This window comes from Pseudorasbora parva, chromosome 20 (genome assembly GCF_024679245.1).
Source record: "Pseudorasbora parva isolate DD20220531a chromosome 20, ASM2467924v1, whole genome shotgun sequence".
NCBI lineage: Eukaryota > Metazoa > Chordata > Actinopteri > Cypriniformes > Gobionidae > Pseudorasbora > Pseudorasbora parva.
In genome coordinates, this window is record NC_090191.1 from 565001 (window position 1) to 577644 (window position 12644).

At 39.0% G+C, this 12644-nt stretch overlaps 1 protein-coding gene across 1 annotated transcript in view; it reads right to left on the minus strand.

Moving 5' to 3' along the window:
• Positions 1-6799: 6799 nt before the first annotated feature.
• Positions 6800-12644, minus strand: part of LOC137049938 (NACHT, LRR and PYD domains-containing protein 3-like) — a 112766-nt gene continuing 106921 nt past the window's right edge. The window contains exons 9-11 of the mRNA XM_067428681.1: positions 7864-8037; positions 7709-7755; positions 6800-7356 (exon numbers count right to left, since the gene is read on the minus strand). Of these exons, the coding sequence (XP_067284782.1) occupies positions 6800-7356; positions 7709-7755; positions 7864-8037 (778 nt within the window). The remainder of the gene's footprint in view (positions 7357-7708; positions 7756-7863; positions 8038-12644) is intronic.

Here is a 12644-nt window from a genome sequence, read left to right on the forward strand (position 1 = left end):
TAAGCCAGTCTAATATTAACGGCTGTGGTGTTCAGTTCTTGTTAGCGCTCCAGTCTCTAGAGACCAGGGTTCGAGACCCGCTCAGAGCGGTTATTATATCTTCTGTTTTCCTCTGTGTGTGTGTGTGTGTGTAATATTGTAAGCCAGTCTAATATTAACGGCTGTGGTGTTTAGTTCTTGTTAGTGCTCCAGTTTCTGGAGACCAGTGTTCGAGACCCGCTCAGAGCGGTTATTATATCTTCTGTTTTCCTCTGTGTGTGTGTAATATTGTAAGCCAGTCTAATATTAACGGCTGTGGTGTTTAGTTCTTGTTAGCGCTCCAGTCTCTGGAGACCAGGGTTCGAGACCCGCTCAGAGCGGTTATTATATCTTTTGTTTTCCTCTGTGTGTGTGTAATATTGTAAGCCAGTCTAATATTAACGGCTGTGGTGTTTAGTTCTTGTTAGCGCTCCAGTCTCTGGAGACCCGGGTTCGAGACCCGCTCAGAGCGGTTATTATGTCTTCTGTTTTCCTCTGTGTGTGTGTGTGTGTAATATTGTAAGCCAGTCTAATATTAACGGCTGTGGTGTTTAGTTCTTGTTAGCGCTCCAGTCTCTAGAGACCAGGGTTCGAGACCCGCTCAGAGCGGTTATTATATCTTCTGTTTTCCTCTGTGTGTGTAATATTGTAAGCCAGTCTAATATTAACGGCTGTGGTGTTTAGTTCTTGTTAGCGCTCCAGTCTCTAGAGACCAGGGTTCGAGACCCGCTCAGAGCGGTTATTATATCTTCTGTTTTCCTCTGTGTGTGTGTGTGTAATATTGTAAGCCAGTCTAATATTAACGGCTGTGGTGTTTAGTTCTTGTTAGCGCTCCAGTCTCTGGAGACCAGGGTTCGAGGCCCGCTCAGAGCGGTTATTATATCTTCTGTTTTCCTCTGTGTGTGTGTAATATTGTAAGCCAGTCTAATATTAACGGCTGTGGTGTTTAGTTCTTGTTAGCGCTCCAGTCTCTAGAGACCAGGGTTCGAGGCCCGCTCAGAGCGGTTATTATATCTTCTGTTTTCCTCTGTGTGTGTGTGTAATATTGTAAGCCAGTCTAATATTAACGGCTGTGGTGTTTAGTTCTTGTTAGCGCTCCAGTCTCTGGAGACCAGGGTTCGAGACCCGCTCAGAGCGGTTATTATATCTTCTGTTTTCCTCTGTGTGTGTGTGTGTAATATTGTAAGCCAGTCTAATATTAACGGCTGTGGTGTTTAGTTCTTGTTAGCGCTCCAGTCTCTGGAGACCAGGGTTCGAGACCCGCTCAGAGCGGTTATTATATCTTCTGTTTTCCTCTGTGTGTGTGTGTAATATTGTAAGCCAGTCTAATATTAACGGCTGTGGTGTTTAGTTCTTGTTAGCGCTCCAGTCTCTGGAGACCCGGGTTCGAGACCCGCTCAGAGCGGTTATTATATCTTCTGTTTTCCTCTGTGTGTGTGTGTAATATTGTAAGCCAGTCTAATATTAACGGCTGTGGTGTTTAGTTCTTGTTAGCGCTCCAGTCTCTGCCCAGCAAACACAAAACGTTTTTACAACTTTCCACAACGTTGTATTCTGGTTGCAATTAGGTAATGTTGTAGTACAACGTTTTAAAGACGTTTTAAAAACGTTTTTTAAAATAGAAAAATAATGTAACCAAAATAAAACGTTTTAAAAACGTTGTGAAAATACCAACCTGGGACGTTTTCTTTAAGTAGTCAAAAAAACGTAAATATCACGTTTGTTTACTACGAAAACAAAACTAGAACGAACTACAACCTTTGGGAGACGTTTTATTCAGGTGTTAAAATAACGTTAACTGCACGTTGGAAAAAAAACGTTTTAAAAACGTTGTGAAAATACCAACCTGGGACGTTTTCTTTAAGTAGTCAAAAAAACGTAAATATCACGTTTGTCTACTACGAAAACTAAACTAGAACGAACTACAACCTTTGGTAGACGTTTTATTCAGGTGTTAAAATAACGTTAACTGCACGTTGGAATAAAACGTTTTAAAAACGTCATGGTAGTACCAAAATACAACCATATGCCAAACCTCCAACGGTAGGCCTACGTTCTGTTTGTGAAAAATATACACAGAATATAAACAGAACGTGACAGTAACATTTTAACATCAACGATTCAGTGACTGATCGAGTAACAGATGAGGCTGATGCAGAGCTGAGCATTCGATATCAATGTTGTGAATATACTTTAAGGTGCTCATTTAACTAATAGAATAGCTATATTAGAGTATTATATTATATTATATTATATTATATTATATTATATTATATTATATTATATTATATTATATTATACAAGCTTTCATTCTCATTCCATTTAAAGTTTTACGTAGGCATAGGCTGCAGTTTCCACTTAAACGGTGGCCTACTTAACTATCGGGACATTATACTTCATTATAAAAATATGTATTCATGTAAACGCAACACTGCACAAATTACGCATGACGTGTTTAATGTGCGTGCGCGTTGAACATTCGAGTCGCTTTTAAACTGGAGCGGATGGTATGGCGTTTAAATAAAGTCAAAAGTCGCGCGCATGAAAACCACGAGCACGCGAATAAACCCAAGCGTGCAAAACAGACCCACGAGAGGAAAATAGCAACGCGAGAGCGCATCTGTGCACCCGCGAGAGCGCATCTGTGCAGCCGCGAGCGCATTTGTACACCGCGAGCGCGCATTTGTACACCGCGAGCGCGCGAAACAGTATTTAGGGGCGGAAATGAATATTAGCGCAAGCCCCTGCTGCCTAGCGCGCACAACTGCAAATGAGCGCTCGCGTGACTACTCAACACTCGCTCGCTCCTCGAGTTGACTTTTGACACTTTGAGGGCGGGGCAATGACTTTTGTCTTCCCACCTGTGATTGGTCAGTTGTTTAATCAGTTTCACTCTTGTTTAAACATGTAGCAGGACTAGGACAAGGCACGTTTTAAGGAACCATTATGTCGGACCCTGAGCAGGTCATTTAATTTTTAAGTCTTTGTGTTTCGAGTGCAATATATTCAATATATGAAATTGTATTGTACAATTTCAAAGGTTTTTTGTTTACAATCATCTTGAATAGTTTGTATAGGACCTTAACACTTAAAAAAGATAAGCTAATTTAAGATAAAGCTGACTAACCCATAAATGTAGGATGTTAAAGGTTAGTTTTGACCTACATTGAACATATACAGTAAATATAGTCTACCCATGTTAACGGGTAACAGCTTTCACACTGCACGCGGATGCGGTCCTGCAGCAGTGCCGATCGTTTTCGTACCCAGTCTATTTTGTGATGCTGTTTTTGAATAGCCTATTGTAAGTTTCTAATTTAAAATGTTTGTGATTTTTGGCTATAACCTGTGTTTAAATGTTTGCCACTTGTGTGAGCTAAATCTAAAGTACTAGGCTATATAAATATGAAATAATGAATTTAATAAAATGTTGTTTAAATGAAGGCTAGTGCGTTATCCTGACTTCTATGAAAGAGTAAACAAAGAGAATGGCAATTCTGACGAGCCATGTTCAGTAACAACTTTTGGATTTTAAATAAATAATAATGAATAAATGCTGTTTGTGGTGTGCAACAGCGGATCAGTTGCGGACTGCAAACGCAGCATATGTGAAAGCACAACAGGGCGTGCGGATCCTGTACCGCAACGCAACACGCACCGCACACGCACTGCAGACGGGGTATGACATGACATCAAAGCCACGATCGGTCAACGAGACCTCGCGCCTCGCGGTACACCAAAGCGCACTTGTGGGAGAGGTGTCTGGCTGATGATTATGTCAGGAAAAAAGTCCAAAGTGTGGGATCATTTTGAAAAGTCGAAGGACGACCCTAAAGGCTGTTTGCAAACTCCGCAGGCAAACATCTGCCTATCACGCGTCAACATCGAATATGTCTTATCATTTAAAACATGTAAGTAGTAACGTTTCCTTATAGTGTTTCTGTTTGCTATCTGTTCGGCTATATATAAAAAACAAGTATTTTTTATAACGGGTAGGCTATACAAATAAATAAATACATATTATTTTTATTTATACATTTTTATAAAATGCAGAAGTTGTTTTTTATTCTGTTAGAAAAATTAGTCTGATGTTTGCAATTTGTTGTTTACAACAAAACCCGCCAACTACTAGCCCTAAACAATAGCCTTTCGGGGGGTTCTCCAGGAGAAAATGGCGTTTGGGGGTAAAATGTGTGTTATTTTGGCAAGGTTGCTGCTAAAATTCGCACTCATGGGTCTATATATCACATCAACGCGGACTTGGCAACACAGTGCAGTGCACTCTGTCTGTTGACATTTGCGTCAATGGCAGACAATGCGTCGCTTCGTTGCTCTGATTGGTTGTTGGTCTATCCAGTCGAGGTCTTTCCTGGTTGGGTTGAAACACGCCCCATAATCACAGCCCAATGAGCATCAGACTCATATTCTGACTAGAATTGAGTATGACCACGTCAGGCTAATAAAACACTGCTTAAAGTGGTAAACATGTAAGTATATGTTGTCTAAGCTGTTATAACACTCCCCAAAAAACTAGGCACTTTTTGATTTTTTTTTATAAATTAATGTTTGAAAGTGTGTAACTCAGGCCCTGTGTGCTCTAGGACCCTGCAGACACTTTGGGCTGCTTCCAGCATGTTTAATTAATATAATGACACTGGAATTTTGCATTTATACCACTGTATATGGTGGTGGGAGGGGGTAGCAGGGTTAGGGGAGGGAGGAAATGGGGGAAGGGGGGGGTCATCTCTTCAGACCCATTTGAATAAACCTTGCATACAACACGACACAGACAAACTTCTTTTTTCCACTATTTTAATGTAGTTTAGTGGAAGCAGCCCAAACTGACTGCAGGTGCTACAGCACACAAGGCCTGAGTTACACACTTTCAAAAATGATTTTATAAAAAAAAAAAAAAAAAAAATTCAAAAAGCCGCCTACTTTTTTTTTTGGGGGGGGGGGGGTTATTACAGCTTAGACAACATATACTTATGTGTTTATCACATTTATCAGTGTTTTATGTAACCTCAAAGGGTTTCCTGTAAAATGACACCAACATTTTTCAACTTAGACCACTGTGTGTGTGTATGGGAAGCTTTTCAATTTGGGTCGGCAAAATATCCCAAAAATGGTCCCGGAGTTTAAGCGGTTACTATCAGTGTTGAAAACAGTTGTGTAATTTATTTTTCATGAATATTTAATTAATAGAAAGTTAAAAAGAACAGCATTTAACTGAAATATAAAGCTTTTGCAACTTTATAAATGTCTATACTGTCACTTAATCAATTTAAGGCATCCTTGCTGAATAAAGGTATTCCTTTCTTTGTTTACCTACCCTACCCTACCCCCTAACATTTACTTTACATTTTAATAATATTTCACAATATAACACTCAACATAATTGTTTTATTTTTAATAACATAAATGCAGGTTTTGTTAGAAGAAGATAGCCTACTTATTTCAAAAACAATAAAAATTGTACAGTTGTAACAGATAGATTTGAGTATTGGGGGGGGGGGGGGGGGGGTGTTACCTCCCCCCACCCCCCCATAAACTACGTCCCTGCTGGCTGGTATGATCATTTAGATTGTAATTCTAAGAACAAACCTGACAGAGTTGTCTACATGGCAAGTAAAATTAGTTGGTAGGCCACAAAAGCCATTAACACAACTATATGCTGAAAGGACAAAGAAGGCGGCGAGAGGTATTCTTGCAGATAACTTTCACTCTCTCTTTAATTAATTTGAGCCCTTGAAATCAGGAAGGCGGTATAGAACCCCTCTAGCAAACCAAAATGTGTTTAAGAGATCTTCCCTCCCGAATGCCATTACAATTCTCAACTCTGCAAGTGACTGATAAATTAAATGAATGTGAAATGAATTGTACTTTTATATTTATGTATTGTGAATCTGTCTGTTTTTCGTAACACTGCCTGTCTAATTATTGAATGTGTTGGTGAGCCAAAGACAAATTTCCACCTCGGTGGACAATAAAGAAATACATACATATATAACATTATAGCCAAATGCCAAAAAGACCAAAAGCCAGCAAAGAAAAAGCAGACGAGCAGTGGGAATAAAGACAAACCTCATTCAGGACAAATGTGGGCAATTTTTTTCTTTTTTCTTTGCATAATCTGAGCAGAACAAGACTTGGCTACTTTTCCTAAGTTTGCCACCTGAACACAGAATTAGTCTACAATGTCGGCACCCATAGGAATAAATATGAAAAACTAAAATTCAGAGCATTTTGTTTTTATTTGTGCAATAAAACTCAAAAGATCCAACACAATGAAAATCATACATACATACAAATCGAGGGGTGAGCCTGTACAAAATTCTCTATGTGGCAAACACTCACACACACACTCTCTCTCTCTCTCTCTCTCTCTCTCACACACACACACACGCTCCCACAAACAAAGCATTCAATGAGCCTATAACAGAGGTGTTTTTATCACTCAAACATATATAAACAAAGAATTAAATGAGACAATGACTGACTTATTTGTTGTTGAATGTTTCAATCAGGCACTGCGCACACATTATAACAATGGTTTATAGAGTTCAGCCTATATGCAGCCACTGAGTACTACATCCATCTAGTGGCTATTGATATTATTGCCTTTTTTGTTATTTTTATACCAACATATAACACCAGATGACACCAATAATAACTTAATATTAAGTTATTAAATATAAAATAAAAATTTAAAAGATATGTGCCAGTATTATCCCATCAATGAAGTCTGTAAGTCCCGTTTGGCTATTGTCCAGTCTGCCTCTCAGTGTTTGCTCATAGGCTTATCAATCTGACACAGCCATGCCGAGGAGTCCAAAATATGAGACTGAAACCCAAATCCAGCACAGAGAGACTCCGTGAATGTGGAGGTGAATGTGTGTATGTGTGTGAGTGTGTGTGTGTCAGAGATGCTGTAGAAGGACAGTGTGCCGGCTGAAATGTCTACATACACCCCTACTCTACTACAGGAGCCTGAAGGAACATGTTTGTAAGGGAAGTTATAACAACGGATAGAAAATGTGTTGTCGTCGCAGACCAGACACCAGGTGTTTTCACTGTGTCCAAAATTACAATCCATCCCTCCTTTCCTGCTGATTCCTTTATATGATATTGCTATAGCAACATTTCCACTCCGTTCAACCTCCCAGTAACAGCGTTCTGGCAGACTCTCTCTACAGAGAACCTGAGGATTATATTTATATCTATCTGGGTGATCAGGATATGACTGATCCTCTCTCACATATAAAACCTTTCTGTTCCCCTCAGACATAATGAGCTGAGTGTGTGCTGTGTTTGGATCCAGTGTAAGATCACAGGCATCTGAACATAAGAAGAGAGAACACATTTATAACAATATCAATCACTAAATACACACATTTGTGTATAATTAAATTTGCATTACAATTTAAACGTGTTTGTGTGTCCCAGTAATTTACCTCATACCTCGTGTCCCCATAATCCAAATGTTTTAAAAAAACATACAAAAACCAGGTTTTATTGAAATAAAAAAAATGGCAAACATTTTCTGTGAGGGTTATGTTTAGTAGTGGGGAAAGAACATACGATGAGCTTAGCATAAAAACAATATATACAAGCTTGTGTGTGTGTGTGTGTGTGTGTGTGTGTGTGTGTGTGTGTGTGTGTGTGTGTGTGTGTGTGTGTGTGGACATACATTTGTGTAGTCCTGCTGTATTCCTGAACACTTCACCATGCGCCACGCTATAAAAGACAGAGTTAAACATTCTGTTAATCTGAAACAACACACACACACAGAGTGAGAGTGAGTGAGAGAGAGAGAGAGAGAGAGAGAGAGAGAGAGAGACATACTTGAGCATCTGTAGTGAGTAGTTTTGATCCTCCAGTTTTTCAGAGAGCAGCTTGACTCCTGAATCTCCTGGATGATTATAGCTCAGATCCAGCTCTCTCAGGTGTGAGGGGTTTGAACTTAGAACTGAAGACAAATAACCGCAGCCTTCCTCTGTCACCATACAGCCAGACAATCTACAAACACACATGACTTTATTTTGTTAATCAGTTATCACTATCACAGTCACCTGGGCAACTTGTATTTGCAACCTTTTTTATTTTCTAAACGTAGTGAAGTTTGCAGAAACATCTATACTCCAGCGTAGCAGATTTCCACTCTCTGCAAGAACACGAACAAAGTATTTCTACATTTTTCTGGACATTAGGCCATCCTTAAAAATATTTTGGTTTGTAACAGTAACAGTAACAGTAAAAAAAAAAAAAAAAAAAGGGTCGGTAGGTAGGTCAATATTTTTTTTCTTCAAATTTTAATGTAAAAAAAAAAGTAACTTTTTGGTGATGGTGATTACGTAGGTTTGAATTTAAACAAATTAGCATATTGTGACATCACTGACTGGGTCTTTAAGCCTTGCCCTCGGGCTCATAGGCTGATTGCAGGCTATATAGACCACAAACAAATTGAAATATTTGTCAAAAACATGTTTATTGCATAAATTTCAGGTGCATTCTTTAAGAAAAGGGTCCAACCACAGCTCGCTGTCATTGACTCAAAGCTGTCAACCCTCCCTTTTTTTCCGGGTTTCTCACGTATTTTAGCTCTTTTCCCGCTGTCTTCCCGTTTTAGTATTTTCCCGTGATATGTTTCTTATTTTTACGCTCGATTGTGTTAAATCTGAACACGCAGCTATCTGTGTCTCTGGAGTGGCTTGCACTTCTTGCCAGACCAGCGCATCTGGTGATATAGACTAGTGTATCTGAAGATCAAAAAGCTAAAAGTTAATTAAGTCGCTATAACCAACTCTTTACTGGTAAATATTACAGTAAACAAACATCGCAGACAATGGCAGACCATTTTTTTTCAGACGTTATTTTATTTTTGTAATATTATGTATTGTCTTTCAGTTTTTTTGAAGAGACACTGCCCCTCTTTCCTCCTTCTTGACAGCCTACATTTACAATAATAGCTTTGATGAACGTTAATGATGAGAGAGTTTTAATAATCGTGATTGTTTGGATTGTTTTTCCTGCCGTCGAGCCACAGCCGTTCACTAAATCAGTGTTTCCCAATCTTTTTTCAGTCATGGCACCCTTTGAAAATTTTTCTAATTTTGTGGCCCCCCCATACATACGTTACGCTAGGGGTGTAACGGTACAGATTGCTCACGGCTCGGTTTGTATCATGGTTTTAGGTTCACGGTTTCAGTACGGTTTGGTATTTGCCATGCTCAGGGACAGAAAGAACTAATGTCAAATAAAAATAAAGAAAACAAGAACAAAAAACTTAAATACAAGCAGCAGCACAAATAAATACTATTGAGCAAAGATACTAATAAAATAAACAATGCTTTTCAGATTTTTCAGGTAGGTCTAACACAGCGAGTTAATTAGTTTTTAGGTAGGTCTAACATTAGTTATTAGGTAGAGAAATTGAATAAATTAATCAAATGTAAAATAACTGGGCATTTAACTGTTTAAATTAAACATGAATCCTTATTAAACTTACAAAAGCTATTCAATCAAGAGCAGTGAGTGATGTCTTTATCTTTTGTTTGACAGACAGCAGTAAAGGCTACTGCCCCTTTAAAACCTAATACAGAGATATGCTCGTCTTTCTCAACTGAATACAGTTCACTTAAGGCATATTCAGACTGTCTGATGGATACTCATCAAGATCGACATGCTGACATACTTTTTGTGTGAGTTTGTCCGTTCAAACGCAAGACTTGAAAGAACTCAATATTTGCGTGCTGTGAGACGTGCGCGCGCTGCGCACAGAGACAGATCTTCTCTCACTGCAGAGGGTTCTCATTCGCGTCTTCTGGCGAATATACCCGGGTGATGATGGTGAAAATGACTGGTCATACGGCAGCACTCGCATGCATTGAACACAGTTTACAAAGATAGACCGTTTTGGCCACGTTCTTGTTTTATTATCGCTGTTGTAGTGTAACCTATCACTGAGGAGCCAGCACGTGTCTCCATCGACAGAACCATACATAAAGCATTATTTTCCAAGTTACAACCAGTGCCACGCGCTGAGCGTAGTCGAGCAAAACACACGCTACCCATAGCAACGCGTTAGGACAACGACATTTCAGACTGACAGGGACAAGATAAACGGCTTTTCCGCCATTTGTTACTGTTTTGTACACGTTGTTATATTAATTATAATTCAAATTCTGTTTTATTGGCCACAATATAGTAATGATGATTGTTGAGAGGGGCACTTTTGATTAATTTTCAGAAAGGGCAGGGGCTCAAACCCCCAAAGCCCTCGCCTCTGCAGTGCACTTAACTGGTGTGTGTAACGTGTGTGTAGCGTGTCCATGGTCCTGACTCCTGTCACACAATGCGGTGAAATCTCCGACAGGGCTTTAATAGTCTAACGTTACAGTGAATGAGAGAATGAGCCGAAACGAACCCACAGGCCGTAGTTTGACATCCGTTAACCATAGTGTAAACATAGATGACGTCACGGGTTTTTCTACAAAAGAAAGAACGTAGCCTTCGTTTGTATGTAGGCCTAGGCAATTTATATATTCATAATACTTACTAAAATATAATTCATATTATTTTATTACTGTTGTATTAGTTGTTTGAAGAGTAAAAAAAGAAATTGGTCGGTCTTAAAGCAAATTTACAACCGGCAAGTCGGTCGGACTAAAAGGGAAAAAAAATAAAAATTGAGTCGGCCCTAAATTGACAGGGTCGGTCGGCTTACGGCAAACAATATTTTTAAGGATGGCCTTATGGGCCAAAACCTGAAGTGCCATTTTAATTTATCTCACTGTCAGTGGTGTACATTTTGCTGGTATTATTACTTTATTACAGTACTTAAGTATTTTTGGGAGAATCTGTACTTTGTATTTTTTATAGTTTTTATTTTACTTTACTACATTTTTTTAACGAAATGTATCCTTTTAATCCAATACATTTACCCAAAGCATTTTGTTACTTAAGACAAAATAAAGTCGGGAGAACACAGACTGCAAGCAACCATGTGCAATAAAGTGCTGACACAGCCGTGGTCGATTTCATTTTCCAGGATGCTTCTGTTGCTATAGCGGCTGAGAAGGGTCTGCTGTCATTATACAGTACGAAAACAGCCTCAAGAGGCCAAATAAAAACTCTCCTCGTAAATAAAAACTGAAGCCTAGTAAAGTCTATTTTTTGTGTATAGTCACAATAAAAACAAATTCTTGTGCTTTTTGCAAAATAAAGAAAACAAACATGATGCGCAATTTGCAGCTTCTCTGTAAATTATGTCTAATCTGATTCTCTTGAGAAAATCACCTGTAGCTTAGTGAAAACTTATCACACAACCATGAGACATATGTCTAAAGAAACATTAAAATATCAGGTTTTAAATAAGGTAAACCAAATTGAAAACAAATATTATGTGTTTATGTAATCTGTTTGAAAAGAGAGAGATGTCAGTCGTTTGCAAGCCTCTTCATTATCTGGTAATGCGACCACCTTTACAGAGCGTGCGCTCTTTGAGATTCAAATACTGAGGCGATCCATGCGTCAACGCCCACATCAACTCAAACAAACTCTCTAAAAATGCTGTATCATGAATGCCAGACAAATAATTTTTCAATGTCACCCTGTTAAGAAATACTACACACCAGCACACATACGATTTCAAGTGTGCTTGCCTATGGATTAAACACGTACTACATGTGTGTGTGTCACTGTTTTAACAGAGTCATGTTTTTGAAGTTTACATTGAGATGATAATGGTATCGCTTTCAAAACTCCCTTTCAAAAACTTGCACTTTGAAACCTTTGAAAACAGGTTCCCAGGTCACCAAAACGCAGTTTTAGTGTAAATGAACGGCCACAACACAAATAAGGTTTTCTTATTTCAGTTGAAAACCATGTTGTGTAAGCAGCCCCTAGTTCAACCTTTATTTAACCAGGCAAGTTACTTAAGAACAGGTTCTTATTTTTAACAACAGCCTAAGATAATGTGTGATGAGATTTCTCGTCGAGGTGAAAAGCTGTCTCGTGTCATACGGTCATGACGGATTGTGAGGGTGAAGTTAGGATAGAATATGCCACTGCTACGTTTACATTGCGCCTCCACTCTATTTTTGCATTTTATAGAAATAAAAACAATTTAATTCCAGTGAATAACGGTCACTTCAATTCCATCAACTTATCCAACAAGAGCTGTTTGAGTCATACAGTGCGTAACACTGCCATTGATCACGTGATGAGAAGACCCGAGTGTGTTATGAGTGTGTGTTACGTGTCAGTGTATTGGTCGTATTGAGCATTTGTTACGAGTGTGTTACGAGTGTGTTACATGTTAGTGGACTGGACCGTGGAGGAGGATTCGTTGAGAAACAGAAGTTCAGACGATTGTCTTATTTTAAAATGCGCGTTCAGCACCACCGCTTCCTTTTCACAGAGTAATCATTTAAACGGGAGCGCAATATTATTTCAATAGTTACGGCTGTTTGAAAGCGGCTCCCTGAGGCATGAGAATTATTTCAATATGAAAGCTATCTAGTTTGAACCATCTCTTAGCTCTGTATCATGCTTGCTACCACGCTTTTCCATTGCGTGGTACGACTCGGTTCGGCACGGCTCGGCTCGGTTTTCCACTGCAGTTA